This window comes from Corythoichthys intestinalis, chromosome 5 (assembly GCF_030265065.1).
Source record: "Corythoichthys intestinalis isolate RoL2023-P3 chromosome 5, ASM3026506v1, whole genome shotgun sequence".
NCBI classification, from domain to species: domain Eukaryota; kingdom Metazoa; phylum Chordata; class Actinopteri; order Syngnathiformes; family Syngnathidae; genus Corythoichthys; species Corythoichthys intestinalis.
In genome coordinates this window covers 34,810,560-34,838,147 of record NC_080399.1, presented here as the reverse complement: position 1 = coordinate 34,838,147, position 27,588 = coordinate 34,810,560, and the positions used below count along the sequence as shown (strand labels likewise).

The 27,588-nt window shown below is 40.1% G+C and overlaps 2 protein-coding genes across 4 annotated transcripts in view; one reads left to right on the top strand and one right to left on the bottom strand.

Annotated features, from left to right (window-relative positions):
- rab3il1 (RAB3A interacting protein (rabin3)-like 1) overlaps positions 1-19,530 on the top strand; it is a 38,546-nt gene extending 19,016 nt beyond the window's left edge. The window contains exons 3-12 of one of the 3 annotated variants that reach the window (XM_057836641.1): positions 10,392-10,575; positions 10,656-10,751; positions 10,964-11,041; positions 11,162-11,386; positions 11,741-11,869; positions 11,954-12,066; positions 18,140-18,163; positions 18,420-18,519; positions 18,599-18,665; positions 18,747-19,530. In XM_057836641.1, the coding sequence (XP_057692624.1) occupies positions 10,392-10,575; positions 10,656-10,751; positions 10,964-11,041; positions 11,162-11,386; positions 11,741-11,869; positions 11,954-12,066; positions 18,140-18,163; positions 18,420-18,519; positions 18,599-18,665; positions 18,747-18,832 (1,102 nt within the window). In that variant the 3' untranslated portion in view covers positions 18,833-19,530. The remainder of the gene's footprint in view (positions 1-10,391; positions 10,576-10,655; positions 10,752-10,963; positions 11,042-11,161; positions 11,387-11,740; positions 11,870-11,953; positions 12,067-18,139; positions 18,164-18,419; positions 18,520-18,598; positions 18,666-18,746) is intronic. The other 2 variants (XM_057836643.1, XM_057836642.1) reach the window with 2 other exon arrangements.
- epx (eosinophil peroxidase) lies at positions 17,426-26,907 on the bottom strand. The gene is given in 17 exon segments (XM_057836638.1): positions 17,426-20,025; positions 20,119-20,215; positions 20,310-20,393; positions 20,493-20,709; positions 20,711-20,936; positions 21,004-21,241; positions 21,307-21,477; positions 21,564-21,822; positions 23,908-24,068; positions 24,141-24,477; positions 24,544-24,750; positions 24,847-24,976; positions 25,119-25,251; positions 25,329-25,504; positions 25,587-25,677; positions 25,783-25,843; positions 25,914-26,907. Coding segments are annotated over 17 exon segments (2,670 nt in total). The 5' UTR covers positions 25,938-26,907; the 3' UTR covers positions 17,426-19,967.
- Positions 26,908-27,588: the final 681 nt, after the last annotated feature.

The window sequence follows — 27,588 nt, the reverse complement described above, 5'->3', positions numbered from 1 at the left end:
ACATCACATTACTACACTGCAAAAACACCTCCTTAAAACTAGCAGAATTGGACAAAACTGTTGATTGCGCACATTTGGAGGCTAAATCAAGTGTATAATTATCAGATTGCATTATCGGTTGAATTTCATTTTATCTGGATTATCTGTGTGACGTCATAATTGCCATTATCGGCCGATAATTATCGGTGACCGATATTATCGTGCATCTTTACAAAATATAAATAAAAATTTGTCTTAATAGTACTCAAAATGCTCTGTCTAAACAAATTAAATATGGGAATAACCAAATAAAACAAAAATAAATAAATAAAAATTGACCCTTCTTTCAGGTAAAACACTACTGTTTTTGTCCACAAGCTCAACAAAAAATGAAAGCTCCTTTGGGCTTAGAGCAGGGCGGTAAACCGAAAATTTACCGTCACCGAAATTCTTAACGATGACCGACGTAATTTTGACCATGTCTGTAAATTCGGTAAATTAATAAAACAAGAAAATAGTCTTTTCATCCCGCTTTGAGTCTGTGTTGTTCGTCTATGTTCATTCCCCTTTAAGAAAGCAGTGAATGTGCTTACGTAGGGAGTCACGTGATCATCAGGAAGCCAATCAAACAAAAGCCCGGTAAGCTAACGCTAGCAGCTAACGCTACAAGCAAAACGTGATGGAGTGTGGCTTAAGGGAGGTTCACCAAACTTTCAACCGACATTTAGTAGACTCTTGGTGGCATCCAGACGGGCTTTCACCCGCTGTCCTCCTTTGTTCTCACGATTTCCGGAGATGGTGCTTTCAGTGCTTTCTACTGGTAGCCAGGCTAACGCTAGCTAGCGGCTAACGCTACAAATGAACGTTATGGAGTCGGATAGAGGCTCTAACCTTGTCGAAACGGCTGAACTTAATGAGTGGATTGGGCACGGACTGCATCTAGCAATTACTATGTGGCGTTATTTTGTATCTGTCTGTGTGTGTGATTCCTCTGATAGCTTTTGTGATGGTAAAGAATTCTGCATAAAGTACAATCCAACGGCGAAACTTATAATGACCGAGAAATGGCCCCAGCTATTTTTATTGTGCATGCATTTATGAAAAAATGCACTGGGGGGGGGGGGGGGGGGGGACCCGGGGGGGGACCCTTAAACCATAAAGTAAACACTTGTATTTAATAATTATATCACAGCAGCCATTAACAATAAGTTGTCTTTTTGAAGTGTACTGTTCAGGCTGCAAGTCATTTGTGTTACAATTACATGTTTGCACAGGCATATTGATTTTGACAATGTACATTGTTCAAGTCATACACACTGTTATAAATGTTCATACTTGAATTCTTATTGCTTACAATACATTTTTATTAGGGCTGTCAAACGATTAAAATTTTTAATCGAGTTAATTACAGCTTAAAAATTAATTAATCGCAATTAATCGCAATTCAAACCATCTATATAATATGCCATATTTTTCTCTAAATTATTGTTGGAATGGAAAGATAAGACGCAAGATGGATATATATTTTCAACATGCGGTACATAAGGACTGTATTTGTTTATTATAACAATAAATCAGTTCTAAATCAGTTATAGAAATTTTATATTAAAACCCCTCTTAATGTTTTCGTTTTAATAAAATTTGTTAAATTTTCAATCAAAAAATAAACTAGTAGCCCGCCATTGTTGATGGCAATAATTACTTACACTATAAAATCAGTCGCACCCAAACGCCAGCAGAGGGCAGCAAAACTCCGCAAAACACAATTAACAAGTGGGCCTTTCACTCTAGTGACATTTAAATATTTTAACGTGATTAATTTAAAAAATTAATTAACGCCAGTTAACGCGATAATTTTGACAGCCCTAATTTTTATAAATTTAATGTTTAGACTGCATGTACAATTGTTAAATACAGTATATCAAATTGAATGCTGGTAAATAAATCAACAAGAAATAGTTAATCTGTATTTCATGCATTGATTCAGATTTTCAAATTATATAACAGTCCGCTTGGGCGAATTTATCGTCATTTATCGTTATCGAGATAAATCTGCTCAATTTATCGTGATACATGTTTAAGGCCATATCGCCCAGCCCTATTGGGCTGCTTTAAACAACATTAAAAAAAAAAAAAATTAAATGAAAAAAGGGGAGAATGGGATAAACCTTGGTTCCTTACTTTAGTTGATTTTTTTAATTTTATCCCAGATAATTGTTTTCAGCCTTCATCAAGTAGTCGCCGAAACATGTCAGGGAAATAAAACAACGTAAAACAGTTGTCTGGGATAAAAGAAAAAAAAATCAACTAATCTATAAGTGTAGACAAAATGAACTCAGAACAACTATTGGTTCATTACATTTCTTACAATTTAATAAACGTTAACAGTAGAAAACATACAGGAGGATATTTCTTTCTAAGCAGCTTCCTCGTTGAGTTTGAGAAATTCGCACAGATTGACCTTATGCTAACGCTGATGCAACGCAGACTTTCAGTAGCGAAATTAGTGGGGTGTTCCCCACCTCCACAACATTGACGTCTCTTTTTACATTACTTACAGTGGCTGCTGCTGGCGGATAAAAACTTCTAATATCCCTCATCTCCGAAGGAGGCGGCATGCTGTATTTCTGTTGGGTTGTGAATGCGTGTATGTGTGTGTGTGAGAGGGGGGTGGGGGTTCAAGTCATCAGCCAATTACACGTGCGTTTGAGAGGGGAAAAATGGACTGACACATTTAGCAAGTGAAAAGGGTCAATATAAGGGGCAGTTTACATGGCGACTGCGACACAAAGACGCAATGACTGAGTTGCGGATTCGCCTCGCGTGCATATGGTGTCGGCGAAGACGGAAGGCAAAGACGAAAAATTCTGAATCCTGCTTCCAAAGTGGAAGAATCCGATTGCGGGGGGTTGAAGGGGGCTTCCTCGGCATGCATATCAAAGGCTCCTACGGCGCGAGACCGCGTCGTTAACGTCAGCACTAGTACACGTCACATTGGGCGTGCGCAGCGGTGCTAATAAACATAAAAAAAAAAGCAAATATGGCGGAATGTCGGCTTTAATTTACTGTTTTAATAATATTTTTAAATTGAATATGTTGAACGTTTCAATTTTTGTGCGTTTTTGAACAAAAGAAAAATGACATTGCTTTGAGTGGGCGGGCATATTTTTTTTCCAGGCTGAGGGAGCTTGGTGGGGTCAAATTGCATCATTCTCTGTCGCCCAGTAAATCGGCACTGCCCCCTAGGGCCTGGCATGAATACTACATCGTTTTCTTGCGGAATTGCGACATTGTTCAAATGGAGACGCAAATGCAAATGCAAATTGGACATATTTCGTATTCTCGGAGAGTCACCATGTAAACGGCCCCTAAGTCTGAACACATTGAAAATACTGTAATTCACTTAATAATGGTAGAGTCAATTCTATCCTTACAACAGACAATTTAAATTCCCTATTTAACTGAAGTCATTTTATAATGCAAATAAGGTTGCTTTAAATTTAGTGGGGACAATTTGAGCATCCTGAAATGTTGGTAGTGTTATCTCTACTGTCCCTATGCAAACCTACGCCCTTGGTATTGTTTATCACATGCAAGATATCCTCACAACAAGTTGAACTTACAGGCATTTTAACTACATAAAAACATGCTTAATTTTTTAAGGTAAGAGCAATATAATGCATATATAATACAGTAAGGCTGCAAAATTCATTATTTTTTAATCGTTCACATAATTTTGTGTGTAATGGTTAACTGAACTTCATTGTCAGTGACATTTATTTTTTTTAAAACAGCTCTCTGCCTACCTAATCAAGCAATTTCACAGCAAGTAGTTGGTTTTCTTTCGTAGTTTCCTTATGCAATGAAAATTGTCTTTGTACTGGGGGTGTCCCGATCATGTCAAAATTTGCATGTGAGTCAGAGTCACTTAATTTGGGGGATCTTCCGATAACGAATTTTATGGTATTTTGCCGCGTTTTTTTATTTTTTGGCTGTCGCTGAACAATTTTTCCTTGTTTGTCTAAGTTTGTTTCAACAATGTAAATATATATATATATTGTATATACTGTAGTATAAAATGTATATAGGGGTTGAACAAAATAATGGAAACACCTAACATTTTGGCATTATAATCATTGAACATAATTGTTAAAGAATGGCATGAGGAACATTCTAATGAAGTTAAGCATCTCGTATGGCCGGCACAATCCCCAGACCTTAACATTATTGAGCATTTATGGTCAGTTATAGAGATTCAGTTAAGACATTGATTTCCACCTCCATCGTCTCTGAAAGAGGTAAAGGGTATTCTAACTGAAGAATGGTTTAAAATTCCTTCGGAAACAATTCACAGGTTGTATGAATCAATAACTCGGAGAATTGAAGCTAAAGCCAGACCTACACCATATTTCATTAGTTTTTGTTGATTTTTAAGATGTTTCCACTGTTTATATATTGCAATACCCTTATACGTATGGATTATTTTGTTGCTTGTAACCCGTAACTCTTTCACTGCCATTCTCATTTAAAGCAGCCAAATCCAATTCAACATTGAAGCCTTAACCCCGAGGGCTGGCAGCGATCGAACGATCTATCGCCGTCAATGGCAGTCAGTGTGTTAATGAAGTGGTACCTCTACAAACGAAGTTAATTTGTTCCAAGACTTTGTTAGTCGAAATGGTCGTATGTCGAGCAGGATTTTCCCATAAGTTCCCATTATAACTTCACTGGCTCCCAGTGAAACTCAGAATCAATTACAAGATCCTTGTAAATTACCTTTAAAGCACTCCTTGGCCTCACCCCTCCCTACTTACGCAATCTCCTCTGTATTATCTATCGGTAGGGGTGCAACGGTTCAGTTAGCCCACGGTTCGGTTTGAACCTCTGTTTTGGGATCACGGTTTCGGTTCAGTTAGCCCACGGTTCGGTTTGAACCTCGGTTTTGGGATCACGGTTTCGGTTCGGTTTGCGTTTTGCTTTTTTTTTTTTTTTTTTTTTTTTTTAAACTGCCTTTATTTTGCTTTTAAAAAAATGAAGTACTTAAAATGTAAAAATTTTCGACTGTTAAAATGCCTCTTAGCTCTTTGGCTAGTGTAGTTAGTGACTGACTACTGAAGTACACACACAGTAGTAAAAAAGTTACTTGGCAAAGTAACTGGTGATACCTTTCATGTTTTTTTTTTTTTTTTCATTAAAAAAAAAACCAAACAAACCCAAAAACATAGTAACCTTTGCTATGTTTGGAGGTCATTTAATGTTGTGAATCAACCGTTAAAGTTGATAAAATTGTTCCCGTTTTTGCATTAATTCCCTTCTGTCTACTTTCGACATGTGAAAATTTGAAAACGGTTTCATCCGTAAAAGATAGACTCAAGTCAAGATTTTGCTGATTTAGGAGTATTTTAGATAAAAGGTTGCTTAGGTTCGCTCGTAAGGTTTACTACAACAGAGCCTTTCTGAGAAGTTTACTGCTCTAAAATGGCGGCTGTTTACTAATGCTACCGAGTCTCTCATTTCGCATGTAGTTCTATATGCATGAGATATCTAGGCATAGATTGTATGTTGTCGGCTAAGTCAGGTAATATTGGAGCCACCTAGCCTAGCATCGCGTTTGCTACAGCGTCTCAACAAACACTCTTCCCTCTCCGAGTCTCTGACTTTTCTCGCGTCATTCAACCAACGCATTGTCTCGTTGCAGAAACGGTGACCAAATCCGAACGGGTGAAAAAAAAAAACGTAATGCACAACAAACGTGCAGATTTTGAAATTACGACGAGACCGTACAATTTGACAGGTATGAATTATAGTGGACCGTCACAGTTAGGTAGTAGCACTCTGTAGCACGAGACGTCCAACTTCCAACTATCAGTGGTCAGGGCGAAACTATGTGCTTTAGCGAAATCGTCTTCGATGGCTTTGCGTGCCATTTCATAAATGTCGGGGATTACGTTGTTGGAGAAATATGTCTGCGAGGGAACAATGTAACGCGGGTCAAGCGTTGCAAATAAATTAACGAAGCCCGCCGTGTGTTTTCACTGGTGTCATCTTCGTGGTTGTCCTACACTGAAAAAGTGATATCTGTGGGTGATGCCGGCTGAAGTGCCGGAGTCATGTTATAAAAGTGTTGCCATTAGCATGGGGAACAAGCGCTGAGCAATGCTTGCAAATTTTTTTTCTTCAATATTTTCTCTCCCTCCGCATTGTAATCCACGGGGAAACCAAAATGTTGCCACACCGCAGATTTGAAAGAAGCCGATGCTTTCTCAAAAATCGGTCTCTCCAAACCTCTGCACATCCTTGCTATTTGTTTTCTTTCTTGTTTTACTTTCACTTCGCTCGTAAGCGAGAGAGGGCGTTACTCGGCTTCTATTACACAGGTGCTTGACAGCGATCCGACATTTACTTGCGGGGCAGGAATTTCTCCACAGCGGTGCTTCACGTCACACACAGGCCCACAGAGCTCGATCAATTCATTCCACAAGCGTTCGGAATAGATTAATTGCAAAACCGAAAAGGCGCGGTTCATAAAGGCGTATTGAACCGTACAGGCCGAACCTTACGGTTCGGCTTTGAACCGTAAACCGTTGCACCGCTAATTATCGGTCCGCCCCCGTTCACGTCGCTCCTCCTCTATCCTCCACCTTTCGATCCCCCATGTCCGTCTCGCCACCTTCGGTTCCATAGCTTTTAGTACAGTTCCCCCCCATCTCTGGAACTCCCTACCCCTCGATCTTCGCAATATATCGACCCTCTCACTTTTCAAATCCAGACTCAAAACACATCTGTTTACGCTTTCATACCCACCATGATCCTTATCTCGGTTTTATCCTGACCTCTTAAACTTTTATTTACTCTTTTAGTGCTTTTAATCTTATTTTATGATTGTTTTGGTATTCCTGTTGAAGTATTGTGTTCCCATCTTGCTTGTAAAGCGTCTTTGCCTGTCTTGAAAAGCGCTTTAGAAATACAGTGTGCAGTCCCTGACAAAAGTCTTGTCGCTTATCCATTTTGTAGAAACAATTGCTAATAACTTAACTTTAAATTATTCAATTGGTTTCAGAAATGGCTCATATGAAAGCTAAGACCCTCCCAAATGTTGTTGACTGTACAAAAATATATTTGTTTCACTGAAAAAAGATCTATCATTTAATGAAGACACAAAGGTCAAATTTTGGCAAGACAAATGCTTTGTCGCTTACAGAAAGTACTGTGAAAACTGTACAAAAAAATGTACTTCAAATACAAAAATATGTTATATAACATAAGTGAACTGAGTAGTGGTGCTGTAAGATCCAAATTTAATATTTTGTATGACTTCCATCGGCTTCAGCAAGGATTCATACAATTTATTGATGAAGTCATCAGGAACATCAAAGAAAGCAGTCTTGCACGCCTCCCAGAGTTCATCTACAATCTAGGGTTTCATCTTCCATGCTTCCTCTTTCATCCTACCCCAGACATGCTCAATGATGTTCATGTCTGGTGACTGGGCAGGCCAGTCCTGGAGGATTTTGATATTCTTTGCCTTGAGGAACTTTGAGGTAGAGATTGAAGTATGCAATGGAGCACCATCCTGCTGCAGAATTTGTCCCTTTTTATGGTTAGGAATGTAAGCGGCAGCTAAGATTTGTTGATATTTCAGACTATTTATGTTGCCTTCCACCCTGCAGATCTCTTGCACACCCCCATACATATTTTTGTATTTGAAGTACCTTTTTTGTTAAATTTTCACACTACTTTTTGTAGGTGACAAAATTTTTGTCTTGCCAAAATTTGACCTTTATGTCTTCATTAAATGATAAATCTTTTTTCAGTGAAACAAATATATTTTTGTACATTCAACATCATTTGGGAGGGTCTTAGCTTTCATATGAGCCATTTCCAAAACCAATTGAATAATTAAAAGTCAGGTTATTAGCAATTGTTTCTACAAAATGGATAAGCGACAAGACTTTTGTTAGGGACTGTATTACTATTTTTATTATAAGAATACATTATAATTCCAATGATTTGTTCCACAGCCCGAAAACCTACACTAATTCCTTAATAAATACTGCCGGTACTATTGCAAATTGCAATCACACACAGCGAAACAAATACATTTTAAATAAAAATCAGAATAATAATATAATGGTAAATGGTGTTATACTTATATAGCGCTTTTCCACCTTTCAAGGCGCTCAAAGCGCTTTACACTATCTCGCCATCTACCTATAATAGTATTAATAAAAAAATACCTGTAATAATGTAGCAAATTGGGTTCTAGTGTGGAGGATGTTTTTTCGCGTGGCTGATGGCGTCAGCTGCAGTGGACAGTAGGCGTAATGTGTTGCACAAGTTCTGAAAAAAAAAGATTAAAAACCTGACGAAGCTGGCGATTTCAGTGGCTATGATACAATAATAATAATTGTCACGTTAAGTTATAAAGACTGGCAAACGGAGGTCGGAAGAGGACCGTCTAGATCAGGGGTCCCCAAACCTTTTCCTGTGAGGGCCACATAACTTTTTCCTTCTCTGATGAGGGGCTGGGTCAGTTTGTAACAGAAAACGTGTGATGATTGCAGGAGTGCCTAAATGTAAAAATTTGTTTTTCAGAAAGCCACAATCAAATAACCCTTTCTGGATTCTTCACGGAACAAAAGTAAATAAAATAAAATTCTAATCTAATCTAAACTAATATAATAATAATAGGCGGCACGGTGGCTGAGTGGTTAGCACGTCTTACTCACAGTTCTGAGATCAAGGGTTCAATCCCGGGCTTCGGCCTTCCTGTGTGGAGTTTGCATGTTCTCCCCGTGCCTGCGTGGGTTTCCTCCGGGAACTCCGGTTTCCTCCCACATCCCAAAAACATGCATGGTAGGCTGATTGAACACTCTAAATTGTCCATAGGTGTGAGTGTGTGCGTGAATGGTTGTGTGTCTCCTTGTGCCCTGCGATTGGCTGGCAACCAATTCAGGGTGTCCCCTGCCTACTGCCCGAAGTTAGCTGGGATAGGCTCCAGTACCTCCGCGACCCTCGTGAGGAATAAGCGGCATGGAAAATGAATGAATGAATAATAATAATAATAATAACACTATTAATTAAATAGATAATAACCAAATAACCCTCTCTGGGTTCTTCACAGAAAAAAGGCCGGACCAAATGTGGAGGCAGGCCGTATCCGGCCCGTGGGCCGTAGTTTGGGAACCCATGGTCCAGATCGTAGACAATCTACGGCCGTCTTGTCGAGCATTTCACGGACGCGCACACCATGTTCATATTTTTCTATCAGTCACATCTTCATTTCAATGGAAAGTGTCACCTTTTCCCTTTTTTCACCACCTGCACTAAGATTCTTGGAACCTGTGTTAATTTTTCTCAGAAAAAAATCAGCCGTGCGTCTGTCATGAAGGAAAACAAAGAAACTGCCGTGCTATCATAAATCGTATTGAACATGTCGTCGGATGTCAAAAAAAGGCGAGTCAAATTTTATGTTGGATGTCGAAAAGATCGTGTGTCAAAGCGCTCGTATGTCGAGGTACCGCTGTAAATAAATACATTTTAACAACCTGATCTTTCACATCTGATTTCAATCCTCTGTAAATGACGAGATCAGGCCCGATTTCGATCACGTGTTCAGATTGAGGCCATCCCAACTGTCTGTCGCCCCCCCCCCCCACCCACCCACACCCCCACACACACACATTTTGTCGTCAAAACTGACAAAATAAACTTTAATGGGGAATGTTCTGACAATATATGGTGTGTAAAGTATAATTTAAATTTATGGAGTATAAATTTGTCAGAATAATACATTCTTAAGTATTTGTGCCAGAATGTTCTTTATAGTAAGCTTATACAGTAGGTGTTCTTTTAGATGAAAATGGGCGGAACTTAGAAGTGTATGTTTCATAGAAAAAAAACAGCAGAATTCGTGCACACGCAATGAGAAGAAAACTTCTTATCAGTGAGACCAATGGCTTCAATTTGCGCCAGAACATTAGGATTTCACTTGGCACATTGGTGAGAGGTCATGTGGGCTGACGAGTCTTGGATAGAACAGTTGGGGTGGAGGCTAAAGTAATGCACTCTTCACGTTTTGCTTTTACATACTTTATGATTTCTGCTTGGTTTAGTTAGCCCGCTTCAACAATGCTTTTGCATACTGTAAAATGATTGCAGAAAAATACCTGAATATAGTGAATGTGTCGGAATTCAGCAGATTGAAATCAGGGGCTTCAAGTGGTATTGTTAGTTACAGTTGGATCATTCTTTTGCAAAAAAAAATAAAAAAATAAAAGTAAATGTTATTACGTAGCATATTTGAATCAATGGTACACAAATGTAGGCCTGTAATGATGGGAAGTCTAATTTTTAGCAAAATGAAAATAACAGTAATGAATAATGGATGATTTTGCCATCTATTTACATAGGTTGGTAGATCTGGATCCCGAGCCAGAGCCCAGATTGGCGGGGAGAGGCCAAGCTGTGCCCACATCGGAAATCGACAATGGCGTCCATTCCCGCCTGCGCAGCTCCTCGTTGGAAATCCGAGAGAAAGAAATTCGCGAAAAAGGCTCGGAGATTCTCAGGGAACAGTTGGATGCTGCAAAGAAGGTACTCTGCTATAATTTCTTTAAAACAAACAGTGCTGTGAAAAAAGGGAAATAAAACTGCATTCTCCTCATCTTTTTCAGGAACTAAAACTCAAAGATAAAGAGTGTGAGCGTCTTTCTCAAGTCAGGAATCAGCTGGAACAAGAACTAGAGGAGCTCACCGCCAGTCTATTTGAGGTCAGCATCTCAGGTTTCTATAAATTCAGATAAATGCAACTAATTAATATATTGTACAGTGGTGCCTTGAGTTGAATTGACCAATTTCGAAACTCAAAACGCACTTGATTGATATGAATGGGAATGCCAATAATCCATTACAACGCCCCCACCCCAGTATTTATGAAACTGCATGTAAAAATGAATGGGAATTATTGCCATATTCACAATAGGAGGCCCACAGAATGGTGCGAGAAGCAAATGTTAAACAAGCAGGAGCAGAGAAACAACTTAAGGAGGCTCAAGGGAAGGTCTGTGATTGTCAAAATGGCATCTCCTCACTCAACTTGCTTATATCATAAGAGCAACTATTGCTGAAATGAGGGCTGCTTTGGTCCTGTTTTGCTCGGCGTTTCTGTGGCAACTTCCAGATCGACGTCCTTCAAACAGAAGTGACGGTGCTCAAGTCTCTGGTGTTGACATCTACGCCAGCCTCACCCAACCGCCAGCTGCATCCCCAGCTGCAGGTCCCGGTCACCGGACAGGTCGGCGGTCACAGTCGCAACAAGAGCATTAGCGGCGGTGTCCCGTCCCCACCTGGCAAACCAGAAACTCTGTTGTCTCCTTTTAAGTCCGTCGCCACAGAGGACCAAGAGGTAAAGAGGGACCTTAACTGTGCGACTGTTTTTATGTCATTTTCTGTTTTGTTCCTCTCTGCCCTCTTCATTCTTCTGTTTTCTATCTTTCTTGTAACTTCTCTATCCTCGTAGCTTGCTGTTCCCGCTCTTCTCTCTCTGAATCTCTGCCTCATTTCTGGCCAGTCTTTCAGTATGTTGTCAGGAGCACAGAAAAGGGCTAGAGCCTAACAGGTAACCAGGCCAGTCAGCCAGGTAACTTTCTCCCCTCCGTGTAGCTCAGCTTCTAGTTCCGTTGCCGTTGAGACCCTCTCTTCACCCTTAATTGTGTGTTTTTGTTGACAAGATAAGTGAGGGACTGTCATCTCCCCACAGATAGACTCTGTTTTGTATGCTGAGTTCCTCATGTGGAAGGAGCATCCAAGTCTAGATCGCTCATCCGCTCTCATGAGTCGCATCCACAGAGAAGACATCGCACCCTGCCTCTCTTTTACACGATCTGAGGTCCGAATCTTCTCACCGCCATCAATGAATTGCATTTTTTAAAAATTTCGGAGATCTAATTAATGTAGGCGCTTGTGTCCACAGCTGTCACAGTTAGTCCAGAGCGCCGTGGAAAATAACTCTCTGACTATTGAGCCCGTGGCCATGTCAACGTTACCAATGGTTAAAGCCTCGTCGACAGAGTGCGGAGGACCTAAGTGAGTTGCTAAGTGTGTGTAACAACAGCCGTACTCTCCTTCCTTTCACCATTCACTGTTCAATTTAGGTGAGCCAACAATGTGTCTGCAATGGACAAACACTGTACATTGTGGGACACTGGTCAGTTAGTGCACACTTGTATATCGGCACCATTTTAATCTTAGAATTATTTAGGTCAGGATCATAGGCGGAGTTTGACTTTTGGGGCAGGGGGGCACAATATGTTGATGACCCCAAAACGCAGTGTGAGCAATAAAATTAAAACTTACGACAATATTTAAAATAATAAGTTGACAAAGAGCGTTTTTTGTTTCCCATCATTCTTGAGGGGAATTCTAAATCAGGCTGCCTAGGCAATACTTTTCGCCAAGATCGTCATCCATTGAATTTGGTACACCCGCCGGTGTCGTGCCAATGTAGTTACCCCAGTCAAAAATTGTATCCCCTGGGCAGAGCCATATGGAGGTGGATTTGAGTCTTTATTATTCAATCAAAAAAAAGTTGCTTCAGTTTAAAAAAAAAAAGTTGCTTAAATCAAAATATATATTTTCAAACAAAAAAAAAGTTGCTTCAATCAAAAAAATGTGTTTGAATGCAAAAATAAATTTAAAACTAAAAAAAAATGCAAGTGAAAGCTATTTTTCTTTGATTAATTTAAATTATTATTTTTTTTTTTTTATTCAAGTCGGTTTTTTTTTTTTTGAAGAAACGTTTTGATTGAAGTAATGTTGATTTGTGTTTGGGCCATATTTTGGCTAGGACATTTTTCTCTTTAATATTCAATCAAAAAATAAGTTGCATCTATATAGATTTTCAAAAAGAAAAATCACTTCGAACAAAAAAAGAAAATTTTCAATCATAGAAAAACGTTTATGAATGCGAAAAAATATTTGAGATAGAAAAATTTGCATTTAAACACTCAATTTTTTATCGAAAAAGTTTTCTTTGATTGAAGCAATCCTTTTTGTGTTTGGGCCTCATTATGATTAGGACATTTGTGTCTAAATCATTCGATCCCCCAAAAAGTTGCTTAAATAAAAAAAATATATTTTCAATTAAAAAAAAAAAAAAATCATTTAAAAAAATATTTTTTTCTCTAATATATATATATATATATATATATATATATATATATATATATATATATATATATATATATTATTTTTAAATTATATCCAAAGCAAATGACTGCCTAAGGTGCTCGAAAAATAATTTTGACCCAGTATAAAGATGTTTTTTTGTTCATTCATTTTTGTTGCAGTTTTATTGCTTTACAACTTTTATATATGTATATGTACAGTGGGGAGAACAAGTATTTGATACACTGCCAATGGGTTTTCCCATTGGCAGTGTATCAAATACTTGTTCTCCCCACTGTATATCTACTGTATATAGACCCTACCTACGTGACGTCACAACTCCTTCCTCCTGACTGGTGCCGCCCAATTGTCCGTCAACACATCATGTTTACCTGTTACGGCTACATACATTCCTCCTATTTACGACGTGTTTTTCTGCTCGTTAACATTAATAATCAAAATGGTGAAGGCTTGTGTGGCGGTCGGTTGCAATAACAGAGAAGATAGACGGAGAAGACGGAGAGACTTGAAGTTCTACCGGATTCCGAGAGACCCGGAGAGAAGAGAGCGAGATGGGCTGCTGCAATTCGACGAGAAAACGGGGCTCCAAACGATTACCACAGATTATGTACTAGTCATTTTATATCTGGTAAGATGCATTTAATATATATTTAGAGGGTTTTGGGCTGACAACCACAATTAAGATCATTGCTAGGCTAATCGCCGACAACATACACGTATGTATGTAGTGAGAGTGCTATCGCTAAACCATATAAACATTAAAAGCCCTAACTCCATTGACAAATGACATGAAATACATTAGACTTGACAGTGGATGTTAGCAATAACAAAAGATTTTGAATTGAAAATTTCGTAACTCACCTTTCCAAGCACAAGATAGATTCCTGCCGAATTTTCGTGGACGAGGACCTGTTTCACCCAACCAGCAACGAAGTATTTATAAGCCTCCAAGCTCTTAAAGTTTTTCAAACTTTCGTGAGAATAGGCTGATTTTGTGTGGACAAGATAGTTGTACATATCAGGGTAGCTAGCAGATGTCAGGCAAATACGGCGGAGACAGCGGGTCGAAAAACATCGATTTAGGCATCAAATATGGATCTGGCGAATGGATAAACTGAAGCTTTTCCACATAACGCCTTTTATGCAACGCATCAAGTGAGTTTACGGCATCCGAAAGCACCGGGTCTTCCATGAAATGCATTATAAATTGCTCGATCAATTGAGACCATTGATAATACAGACACAAAATGACAGACAAGGGGGCATACCATACAGTGAGCACGTGATTTTGTGACGTCGGTGGGTAGAGTCTTTAGGAAAGTCAATTACATGCAATGACACTTTTCGGCCACTAGAGGGGCCTGGCCCCACCTTAAAATCCACTTATGGTCAGGATCCATGTCTTCCAAAAACTTTCTGCTCTCAAAGTGTCACACAAGTATTCGACAAAAAAGTTTTTAAGTATTCAAAATAAAAGTACAACCAATCCAATCTTAATTTATCTATTAATTTATTTATTTTATTTATTAATCTTAATTTTTATGAATGATAGCTGAGAAGATGAACACTTCTACAGAACGTGAAGAAGATTGCTGACCTGCTGCCCTCAGTTTACAAGAAAGACACGACTTTCAGTTTTGAAAAAACACTTAAAAAAACTGAACCATGCTCACCTTTACTTTAAGTAGTTTTAAAAAACAAAAACCCAGGGCAATGACTCGCAGACCGCACAAACCTTAACTTGGAAATAAGGGGCCAAAAAAATAAACTGTCCCACAACGATTTTGAAGCCTTATTTTATATAGTATCTGACAATGAAAGTCATTCAAATTTGCTGTAGTTCTTATTAATACGGTAGTACCTCGGCATACGTTTGCGTCGACACACGATTTTTTCGACATCTGACGTAAAATTTGACTCGCCATTTGTTTTTACATCCGACGACATGCTCCAAATACGACGATTTATGAAAGCGCCGCAGTTTCACTGTTTTCCTGCAAGACAGACGCACGGCAGATTTTCTTGTGAGAAATCAACATGGGTTCCAACAATGTTAGTGCAGCTGGTGGAAAAAGGTGAGGCTTACCATTGAAATTAAGATGGAAATGTGAGCGTCTGTGAATTGGCTCGACAATATGGCCGTAGGATGTCTCCTATTTCAGCGGTCCTCCTCCGACCTCCGTTTGCCAGTCTTTATAAGTTAAGGTGAAAATGATAATTGTAGTAACATCGGCAAGAAAGTTGCCAGCTTCGTCAGGTTTTTAATCATTTATTTCAGAACTTGTGAAGCACAACATGCCTTCTGTCCCCCGCAATATACAGTGGGGCAAATAAGTATTTAGTCAACCACTAATTGTGCAAGTTCTCCCACTTGAAAATATTAGAGAGGCCCATAATTGTTAACATGGGTAAACCTCAACCATGAGAGACAGAATGTGGAGAAAAAAAAAAACAGAAAATCACATTGTTTGATTTTTAAAGAATTTATTTGCAAATCATGGTGGAAAATAAGTATTTGGGCAATACCAAAAGCTTATCTCAATACTTTGTTATGTACCCTTTGTTGGCAATAACGGAGGCTAAACGTTTTCTTGAACTCTTCACAAGCTTTTCACACACTGTTGCTGGTATTTTGGCCCATTCCTCCATGCAGATCTCCTCTAGAGGAGTGATGTTTTGGGGCTGTCGTTGGGCAACACGGACTTTCAACTCCTTCCTTACCCCGTGGAGTCAAAATGATAACAAGAAGGGTGAGCAAAAATCCCAGAATCACATGGGGGGACCTAGTGAATGACCTACAAGGAACTGGGACCACAGTAACAAAGATTACTATCAGTAACATAATGCGCCGCCAGGGACTCAAATCCTGCACTGCCAGACTTGTCCCCTTGCTGAAGAAAGCACACGTCTAGGCCCATCTGCGGTTCGCTAGAGAGCATTTGGATGATCCAGAAGAGGACTGAGAGAATGTGTCATGACCTGGACGTGTACTTTCTTTGACGCCACGGGGTGAGGAGGGAGTTGAAAGTCCGTGTTGCCCAACGACAGACCCAAAACATAACTGCTCTAGAGGAGATCTGCATGGAGAATTGGGCCAAAATACCAGCAACAGTGTGTGAAAAGCTTGTGAAGAGTTACAGAAAACGTTTGGCCTCGGTTATTGCCAACAAAGGATACATAACAAAATATTGAGATGAACTTCTGGTATTGACCAAATACTTATTTTCCACCATGATTTGCAAATAAATTCTTTAAAAATCAAACAATGTGATTTTCTGTATTTTTTTCTTCCACATTCTGTCTCTCATGGTTGAGGTTTACCCATGTTGACAATTACAGGCCTCTCTAATATTTTCAAGTGGGAGAACTTGCACAATTAGTGGTTGACTAAATACTTATTTGCCCTACAGTACGCCAAAAACAAAAGGACATTAAAAGTTAAACTAAAATCTCTACCGCACGCCCCTATCTCACTGTGATGTCAGCCAAGCGGTGCGTTCAGGTACAGTACGCAAAACATACCTGCCACATTAGAACCCGATTCGTTACATTATTACAGGAATTGTTGTTATCATTCCGGTTTTATTTATAATGTCCTTGTTTTGCTCTTTGTAACTGCTATTTGCAATAGTAAAAGCAGTATTTATTAAGGATTGAGCCTTGGTTTTCAGGCTGTGGAACAAATTAATGGAATTATAAATGTATTCTTATGGGAAAATCCTGCTCGACATACGACCATTTCGACTTGCAATCGAGGTCCTGGAACGAATTAACTTCGTATGTAGAGATGCCACTGTACTACTCAAATTTGTAATGATGCCACATGTGTCAGTTTCCACAGGTATTGGCAAATCTCATTTATAGCTTTTTAATGCTACTTTAAACTAATTTAATGCCCATGCCCAACTGCAGATAGTTTCACACACACAAGTTGTAAGTAGAATTATCCAATAATGACTTTTTAACCGATATCTGTATATTGTCTGAAATTTCTCAAAATCCGATACCAATATCAAAGCGAACCCAATATACGTATGTGGTGGACTTAACATATTATGGTAATTTTATTGTGACTCCCCGCTGGATACTTTAATAATACATGTAACAACTTTGATGTTTTCCAATAAACATTCTGTGAAAAATAAGAATAACTTCAACTGCAGTTATGGGAAAATTGCCTTCATTGCACAACTACATTTATTATTGAAAACAAAATGGTGCAAACATCAGTTTTTGGGATCAAGTGCAAGTGCAAAGTGCCAATAAGGCACGCCCATATCACATAAGGCTCACATAGTGCTTCTGGCTCAAAATAACATTATTGTTCATTTTATTTTGCACCATGAATGCAAATGATCTACTAAAATAAAAGAAATCACAAGCATCTTTATTTGAAGACAACTAATGGTCAATAAGCATAACTGCTGTGCTAAGCTGTGACTGGCCCTTGTACAAAGGCAGAAGCATTCAACATTCACTTTGAAGGCGTTTATCGGACGATATTATCGGGTAACTGATAGTATCGGCTCTCTTATCCCGCAATCTTACGTTCTCTTAGTTATCTCATATCCTGTGATGAATCTTATGTTCTCTTGTCCCAGCTACCCGATAATATCAGACAACTCTAATAAATAATGTTAAAAATAAAGTTTTTTTTCCTGTCCAGTTTACATAATTTTTACCGCCTCGAACATTTTGTGTGAAGCTTTTTAATGCTTTTTAAGGTCTAAATTTTGACCAAATCAATTTAATGGTTTTAATATGTTTTAATGCCCCGCATAAACCTTGTAAAATGACCATGAAAACAGTAAAAAAAAACAACAACAAACAAACAAACAAAAAAAAAAACAGTCTAATTATACAACTTTTGACTTCATAGGTTTCAATTGAACTCTTACAGTCGTAAGCAGTTGAATTTAATCAGTAGGAACTTTTCCACTCACTGCCTGACTTACAAATCTTGTGTTTCCAGTGACTGTAGGGTAGCAGTGGAGACGTAAGTCGTCACAGGAAACTTTTTGTGCTTTGACTAACTCCTGTGCTGCCAGCATGGAGAAGACTTTGTGACAAATGCCAATAAATGCACCAGTTGCATGCATCTGACCCCTAACCATCAACACATTGCTCTTTAAATGACTAACCTACCCTCTGATTGGCCACGTCTCGCTATTTTTGGCCCCATTCTCAGTGCTTCAAAAGCATGCGTCCATCATTCAAGCTGCATTTAGTTGACCAGTCCACTTTCTTGACAGAAAATGTGCGCTAAGCGGCGTATCGCAATTGTGCAGACATCGCATTAAACTCGGCGACAAAGGGAGCTACTACTACATTTCCCCATCCAGCCGAGCACGGGTACGTTTGGCCGCGTCTTTTAGAGCTCTGTTAATCTGCCGCCATTGCTATAATTCCTGCGGTTTTCTGCCCTTTTCAGATCACGACCGTGTGCAACTTCTTCACGTATATTCGGTACATCCAGCAGGGCCTGGTCAGACATGACGGTAAGTTTATTAACAAATGACCTTCTTGTGATTTCTTAAGACAAACATAAAATTTGACGGTTGTCGTCTGCCTGTATCCAGCGGAGCAGATGTTCTGGGAGGTGATGCGTCTCCGTAGGGAAATGTCCGTGGCCAAGTTGGGTTTCTACCTCACTGAGCAGGGTTAGGGGACATGATTGACTGGCGTGAAATGAAGACTAGGAGACATCAGGCTTGTAATGTGGTAACTTACTAGAGGTCAACCAATAAAACAGTTGTAACACCACAATAATACAAAGAACGGAAAAGTAGATTTGAATATCCCTTTGGTAGTTTTTGATCTAACACATGAAGTACCCTCAATTTTATTTGCCCATAAAAATGAAAATATCCTAGATGTTTGTATCTAAAGGCTTTATATGGAAACATACAGTAGAAAGTTATGAAACAATATTACTCGCACAGAAGTGCTACATAATTTAAGTTTTACGAGCGTCATATGTTAAATGAAATGTATGGACAGTTGAGCCGTCAAAACTGTTGCACACAAGTTTTTCCATGTCCAAAATAAACACAGCATATGTGCTATACTGTAATGAGCCATTCACAACTATTCATGAAAGTCGTCTGTTGGTGTGCCAGGCAATCGGCATTGGCTATTTTACCTCATAGTATCTATGTACGTATTATCATTGTTATATTTAACAGTCAACTGTGTTTTGAAGGTGATAATGAAGGAATGTGTGCATGTGATAAGTGCAATAACCACTTCTTTGCCTCGAAGGCTTTGAGGTCTCAATGTCAGTGTACTGAAAACTGCCAACACTCCATTAAAGTCTGATTGTGTGCCACATTTGTCCTTTTCCGAATACATGTTACTTCAGATTGGAACACAGATAAAAGTTGAGAAATGACATCTGAACTGTGGTCATCAGCATGAATGATCCACTTACAGTGCCATGAAACGCTGTTGTGACACACCCACAGTTGTTCTACAGGTTTGTAAGTAGGAATTCAACACAGGCATACTGAATCAACACAGAGGCCATGTCCCACTCAAAGGGGCTTTATGGAAAGAAAATCTTTTTTTCTGAGCAGACATTCCAGTAGGCCTGTGGTTTCCGGCTTGAAATACCTTTTGTAAGCTTGCTGCTCTGTTTTGGCCTCACAATACAGTTTAGAGAGGGACTCAATAAATCATTTGTTTATAATGGAGTACAGTGAGAGTGGTGTATGACATAATGGCACAAAGGACAAAACACAGCCTCGGTACATTTCCTTTACAGTGAAACCTTCGGTCGATCCCCAGATTTCAGTGGTTGTTTAATTATTCCCTTGGCAACATCCGGCACAGACTAACGCATCTTTGTTCGGCAACCACCTGAGACAAAGACATTTACAATTTCTATTACCTCAGAAGTAGGATCGAATGAAAAGCTACATTTCAGCGTGACATGCATCTGTGGTTACTTGCCTTCGAAAACAGCTAAGGATCATTAGTATTCCGGCAACACCGCCGATCACAACCAAGGCTGACATGACAACCAAAATGGTGGATGGTGAGGTTAACTCTGGATCAATGCATACGAACAGGACAGAGTACCTAAATGTTACACAATATATAAGGTGCAGTATTTGTTTGAAATATTTCCCTATTTAACCAACCTGAGCACGAAAAAGAACCTGGCAAGTTGAGACACTCCATGTTTTGTGGGCAAATCAGAATTTGTTGTTCACATTCGTTTATGTCTGGAGTGAAACAAGACATGGAGAATTAGGCTGTAATAAGATGAGACTGTTGAGGCTAAAAGTAAAGTTTGACCATATTGTAGTCATTAAGATTTGAACCCTTGCATGTTGGAGGTGGTGAGCTCCACCTCTGACTTTGTGCGTCACAGCTGATGGATGAAGAACCTTGCAGCTCGAAACCAGCTTGACACTCAAAGATGATCACAGAGTCACAACGCAGGGAGTAGCCAGACTGAATTCTGGGTATGGGACCGCAGTTTGGATCTTGGAGAGAGTTCACCACAGAATTGTCACAACAAGATGGGCGTGTCTCTTTAGTCACCTTCATTACCTGAGAGTGGTTCTTTCCACGGGCTGAGGTCGAGTTTGGGGATGAGTGGGTTCGAGCAGGCCAGCATGGAGTCCGGATCCTCTGTGCGAGAAAACGGGTCTTCGGGTACATACGCGATATGGGTGTTGTCACAAATTATGCGGGACAGAGAGACGGCGCGGAGGTGAGACCTCTGTGTGCCGGTGAACACGTTCTTCCTCTCCCACCAAAACCTTGAAATAAGAGATTTCTTGTTTCTGAGACATTCTTTAGCAAAGACGAAGCAGAGATTTATTTTACCTGTCACCGTCTCTCAGCGCTCTAAACTGTCTTCCCAGCAGACAGGACAGCAGTGGTCCAACCCGGCCTCCGGGTAGAGGCGGTTCAGAGATGGCCCCCACCCAAACGTCGATGTTGTGCGGCGTGCCATACAGTTGCTGGAATTTGCGAGCTAGAGATGGATTATCCATAATATCTGCCAGCTCCTTGGTGGTGTTAGGAACAGCGAGCCCGCAAAACCTTCGCCATGAGCTGTATCCTGGTTGGAAATCAGAGGGCAAAGGGGAAAAATTGATAGATTGATTTTAGAGTTGATGCCGGTACCTGGTAGTCCATGGTCTCTGCCCCTCTGAAGGTTGAGGGCCCCAAGGTCCAGAGGCATTCCGCCTTGTGCCTGAAAAAGACGCTCTGTCAACTCTTCCACCATCATCTGACCAGGAGTCTGAAGCTTTGCAGGAGACAGCAAGAGGCCACGCAGCACGGGGTCTATACCACCTAATTAGTACACAAGAAGATATGACAGGTCGGCAGAGCTACCCACTATTCCACCGAACAACAACAACATAACTAAATATCCATACCCTCTTGGACAACCCTCCACGATGCAAACAAAGAGTGATGCAGGGGTAGTGAGGGATGCTGGGAGTTGGTGACGTATCCAGGCCCAAGTCTGCTTAGAATCGGCTGCACGGTGACATGAGCAAAACGGAACGCGGCGGTGGCAAAGACATTGGCAATGCTGGGATCTGTGTTAGGGTTGTAAGCCTCATAGGGAGGCATTTGCCTTGACGCGGCCTCCTCTCCAAGGATCCGTGGTAGATAGTGCTCCCATGTTAGAATCTGAAAGCACCAAGACTCAAATCAGCTGATGGAAAATAGTTGGATATTATTTTTTATATATTGGATATATATATATGGCGGAAAACACTAAGGTGACTTGAAGTTCCGCTCTGAGACCCCCAATTTAGCCAACTTTCAAAATTGTCCGATATGCATGTGTGATACATCATTGGAAAGCTTAAAATCTCAGTTTTCTGAGGGAGTAAAAATTTTGAACACGAGGGCATTTTAAAAAAAAAAAAAAGTTTTTTAAACAGCAAAACCCCATCTGGAGGCGAGCGCACGCGAGAGGAGAATTACAGACGCCATGACTTTAACAAGATATTATCGAGTGCTTACCTTGTTTTGATCCAAAAACTCCATGTAGCATGTATCACTGAGTGTCAAGACACAGCTGTGAATAGCCACAGCTGGATTTTTGGGGGATTTTATGGGTGAAACATGGTAATTTAACAGGGGTCGCGATGCAGAAATCGCAGACATCAAGGAGTGGTCGAGAGTTTCTTTTTCATATATTTACCCTTTTAAACTTTTTTTTTTCAAATTTTTTATTGTTTGGGTCGATTATTTCTCATCTAAAATATCGGAGAAAATGCGACAGTAACAAAAAAAATACAATTAAGCGATAGTTATGAGGTAGATATCCGTGACTTTTATACAGACGCCATTTTTTTCATTGTGGCATAATTTGTTTATGAGTTTGAAATATGCGAGTGAATAATTTTTTTAAGTCGTTTTTTTTTTAAACGAAATATGAGACATCAATTAATGATTCTAAGCTAAAAACGACAGACATTTTGAATAATAAATATAATTAATTACCTTCGTTTTACGGCTGGGTTGAAACAAAAGCGGTTGCGCGACGTCTGTAAACGGGGGTTTTCAGGGTAAAACGGACAAATTAAAAATAGTTCGGGGACTTCATGCGCCATGAATCTGCTATGGCAGCATATAGACATGTTGTTCTATCAAACACAACAGTTGTTTTGGCTTCAAATACAGCAGTTTCTTTTAAAGAGGAGTGCAAGAGCAGAAACTGCTTTTTCAGTCTTGTCTGTGTTTTCTGCCATAAAAAAAAAAAAAAAAAAAAATATATATATATATATATATTAGGGCTGTCAAAATTATCGCGTTAACGCGCGGTAATTAATTTTTTAAATTAATCATGTTAAAATATTTGACGCAATTAACGCACATGTCCCGCTCAGACAGTTTACAGCAAGGTTTTTTGTGCTGTCTAACAGCGAACTCTTGTGGTCGCTTTGCGACATGGTTTATTGCTTTTTTGCCCGTTCAATATGGCTGCACGACGTCTCTGGCTGACGCCTACGTTGTAATGTTGTGCTTATATGATCAAGATTTGTCCGTAAGTATGGTTGTTGTAAAGAATGTACATATTATGTTAGTAAGTGAAATGTTATATTTTTTGTATGAGACGCTTTTTGTTTATGTTTAGTGAACCTGTATAGCGTGCTAAGCTAACGTTGTTGCTAATGCAATGCTTGTGTACTTGTTTTTTGTAGTTTCACTACGGTCTAAAGAGGACAATGGTTTGAGGCCATTTTATTAATAAATCAGATGAAAAAGGAAGAAGTCTGATTATTAAGGCGTCGTTCACTAGCTGTCTAGCTTTTGGAAAAAGTAGACGCTTCGGAGTGAGGACAGCATAGACAGATTTAAATGACAGTAGAGTGAAATGCCCACTACAGTCCTTATGTACCGTATGTTAAATGTATATATCCATCTTGTGTCTTATCTTTTCGTTCCAACAAATTATTTTACAGAATATATATATAATTTATAATAATAATAAGAAAAATATGGCATATTTTATAGATGGTTTGAATTGCGATTAATTGCGATTAATTACGATTAATTAATTTTTAAGCTGTAATTAACTCGATTAAAAATCTTAATCGCTTGACAGCCCTAATATATATATATATATATATATATATATATATATATATATATATATATATACACAGTATATAGTTTTTATAAGGAAACCTGTGTGTGTATGTGTGTTGGGCGGGTGGGTATTATGTGAGGTCTGGAACTCCTGACATATTTGAAGCATTGTACCTGGTGGGTGGCGCCAATGATCTTCCTAGCCTCCTGATAGAGGGTGTTGGGACTCCAGTGGGGGTTTAGTTGGTGTAGCTCTTCGACCAGGCGGTTGTGTTCTCGTAGAAAGAGTGTGTGCAGGACCACCATGCCTAAATGTTCATTTGCTCTTGAATCACCTGTCAAACAAGACTCATGAGTTCCTAAGGTGGGAAATCAAATACTACCCTAGAAATTGAGACCAAACTCACCTGCTTGGAAGCATGATGTGACGTTGTCCCGAGGTGTGGCACCCTCTCTTGGCCCGCATGGGTCCAAGTGAGCCTGCGGGCGAGGCAAGAAGGGCAGGTAGGGCAACTCGCCGTCCGAGTGCTGCGTATTGCAGGCCATTGAGCCGAGTGGTGAGGTGCGGTCTCGCAGTTCAAGAGCCTGCTTATCGGAGCTACCATACACCATGCTGGCGTCCACAAAGGAGGTAATGGCATTGAGTTGTTCACGATGCAGATGAGGCCCATCTGCGCAGCTTGGAGCCGAGCGGAAGAAAGGCATACAACTCTGAATGCCATACCGAGGATCAGACGGTGGGATCTGAGGATATAGTTTTGGTTTAACTGGCCCCAAAAATCTGGCTTTACAAACAAATAGATGAAAAACCTCAATGGGGAAACAGGGCGAATCCTGGCTGCAGGTACGAGTGCAGTCCGCCCCGGTCCGGAAAGCCGCCGTGCTTGGACTCTGGGGGGTGAGCACCAGGTCATGATCAATCCACTGGCCCCATTCGACAAGCAAATGGGAAAGAGTTGAATCCAGAGAAATATTGTGATTGGGAGTGAACAGGATCTCCTGAGACACCTGGCGGACCTGTGTGGACAGTCAAGGAGAGCGGTGAGGGAGGCAAAGTTGTCGTTAATAGGACGGAGGCAAGGAATGGAAGCGAGGGTGCCAAGGCTGTCCTACTGGGGGTAAGCTGAAGTTGTGGTAGGTGTGATCTGGATCCCAGCCTCTGGGCGTCCCCCACGTGTTTTCATACTCTGGAGGCAGCCAGCGAGAATAGGGAATGTTTGCAGAACCCCATTTGGGATGTTGTCTGGGCAGGAAGAACAACCACAACAGATTTATCCATTCCAATGATCTTTTATTTTTAGTAAGCAATAGAAATTCTTATTTAGAATCTGTGTGTCTAAGCCTTTAAAATGGTGATTTATAGCCCGAGAAACATGTTGAGTTACTTGTTGTTGCAGTGGGCCGTGATGGTCCTGTAGCGTTCGGCCACACAGCCAGTAGGACAGCCAACTGCATGTACTTGAGCCAAGCAGCCGCTAGCTTGCAGTAGATGCTCAACATCTGCTTCACTCAGCAGCTCTGTAGAGATGAAAATCACTCACATACCAGAGTATCAAGAGTAAATGAAGTATCTGTATTTGGTCCTAGACGCATACCGTGACAGCCAGGCTTCGTCATAGTGTGAGTGTAGACCATTTCTCGGATCAGCTCCACCGTGTTGTCCAGCAGCTCAGCGGCCCTCACGTGTGTCCTGCTCGGGCTTTGGGTGCGCTTGAAGTGAGCCAACAGATCCGTCGGTCTCAGAACGCCCTCGGACAAAGAATTCTTCACCCTACGTTGGGCAAATTTTTAAAAATGCTGTTCTCTTATTGAGTGGAAGGTTGATGTTGCCAAGTAGTCAGCAAAATTGGAACCTTTCGGTTGTGCGAGCGTAGGCGGCATCGGTCAGCTCAATGGCCCTGCGAAGAGCTTCCTCCATAAACACAGACCCCACATACACTGTGTCTGACATTAAAAAAAGGAGCTGGTTAACCTTGTTACAAGTTGCTTTGTTGCTGTATGTTAGTTACTCCCATTTCATAGCATTCAAGGAACCAAAACACGTTTTACCTGAATTGTTATCCAATGGCATTGCATGCTCTAAAAGGAACAAGAGTAGGATAATGGTCACCTGGAAGAAGAAAAGATTTTAAAGAACACAAATATCTCGCATGAAGACATGTGAATTCGGAGAAGCTCACCCCGTGTAAAGTGTCCATCTTCATAGGTACACTGTTATAATCTGGCTCCTAGTTCAGAACAGTATCTTACTGCAGTGCTGACTGAGGCTCGTGGCCAACGCCAGCAGGTGTGTGTGTGTATCAAATGGCCATTTATACACAAGCAGGTATGTGCAGAATCCCTTATCGGTCCTGCTGGTGACAGGGCGGCAACATCAAACATTAGCCGAGCCGCCTTCACCTCAACAATCTTTTTTTAATTCAATTGATGATGAAAAGCATTATGTCGTGTTGGAATGATTTCAAATAAATGAAAGTGTGTGTCAGGGTGGGCTACACCAGGGGTGGGCAGATTTTGTGATCAAGGGTAACACTATTTGGAAATGACAAACTGACCAGATCATTTGTAGATTTTCGTCCATCCATGCATAGTCACGGTAAAGTGAGTGTGAATGGTTACAGTGTATCACAAAAGTGAGTACACTCCTTGCATTTCTGCAGCTATTTAAGTATATCTTTTCATGGGACAACACTGACAGAATGACACTTTGACACAATGAAAAGTAGTCTGTGTGCAGCTTATATAATAGAGTTAATTTATTTTCAACTCAGAATATAGCCATTAATATACAAAACCCTGGCAACAAAAGTGAGTACACACCTTTGAAAAAAGGTACATCCCTAAATGTCCAAATTGAGTACTGCTTGTCATTTTCCCCTTTAGTAGTCCATTAATCAATTAACTAGTTAGTTCAAATAATCGAGTAATCAGATAAGGAACATAAAAAAAAAAAAAAAAAAAAAAAACCTCAGCTGAGCCTCAAACGGTATAAAAAAAACAAAAAACATTGTGGATCTAAGTACAACAAAAGAACAGTTGGCTAACTTACATAGCAAAAGTCCGCTAGCTTAAAATGCCATAAAATCCTGATGTTTTCTACAATGCTCGTAACAAATGGTTCAAACAAAAATTCCCACAAAAAAACGGCTAAATATACAGTGGAGAAAATAAGTATTTGAACACTCTGCTAATTTGCAAGTTCACCCACTTAGAAATCAGGGAGGAGTCTGAAATTGTCATCCGAGGTGCATGTCCACTGTGAGAGAGATAATCTAAAAAGAAAAATCCAGAAATCAAAATGCATGATTTTTTAAACAATTTATTTGTGTGATACAGCTGAAAATAAGTATTTGAACACCTGTCTGTCAATTAAAATTCTTACCCTGAAAGACCTGTTAGTCCGCCTATTAAAAGTCCACCTCCACTCCATGTATTATCCTGAATCAGATGCACTTGTTTGAGGTCCATAGCAGCATAATGACACCTGTCCACCCCATACAATCATGATGACACAAACTTGTAACATGGTCAAGACCAAAGAGCTGTCCAAAGACACCAGAGACAAAATTGTCCACCTCCACAAGGCTGACAAGGGCCAACAGAGCAATTGCCAAGCAGCTTGGTAAAAAAAGGTCAACTGTTGGAGCAATCATTAGAACATGGAAGAAGCTGAACATGACGGTAGATCTCAATCCTAGTGGAGCCCCATGTAAGATATCACCTCGTGGGGTCTCAATGATCCTAATAAAGGTGAGGAATCAGCCCACAACCACACGACAGGAGTTGGTCAATGACCTGAAAAAAGGTTGGACCACCGTTTCCAAGGTTACTGTTGGTAATACACTAAAACGTCAT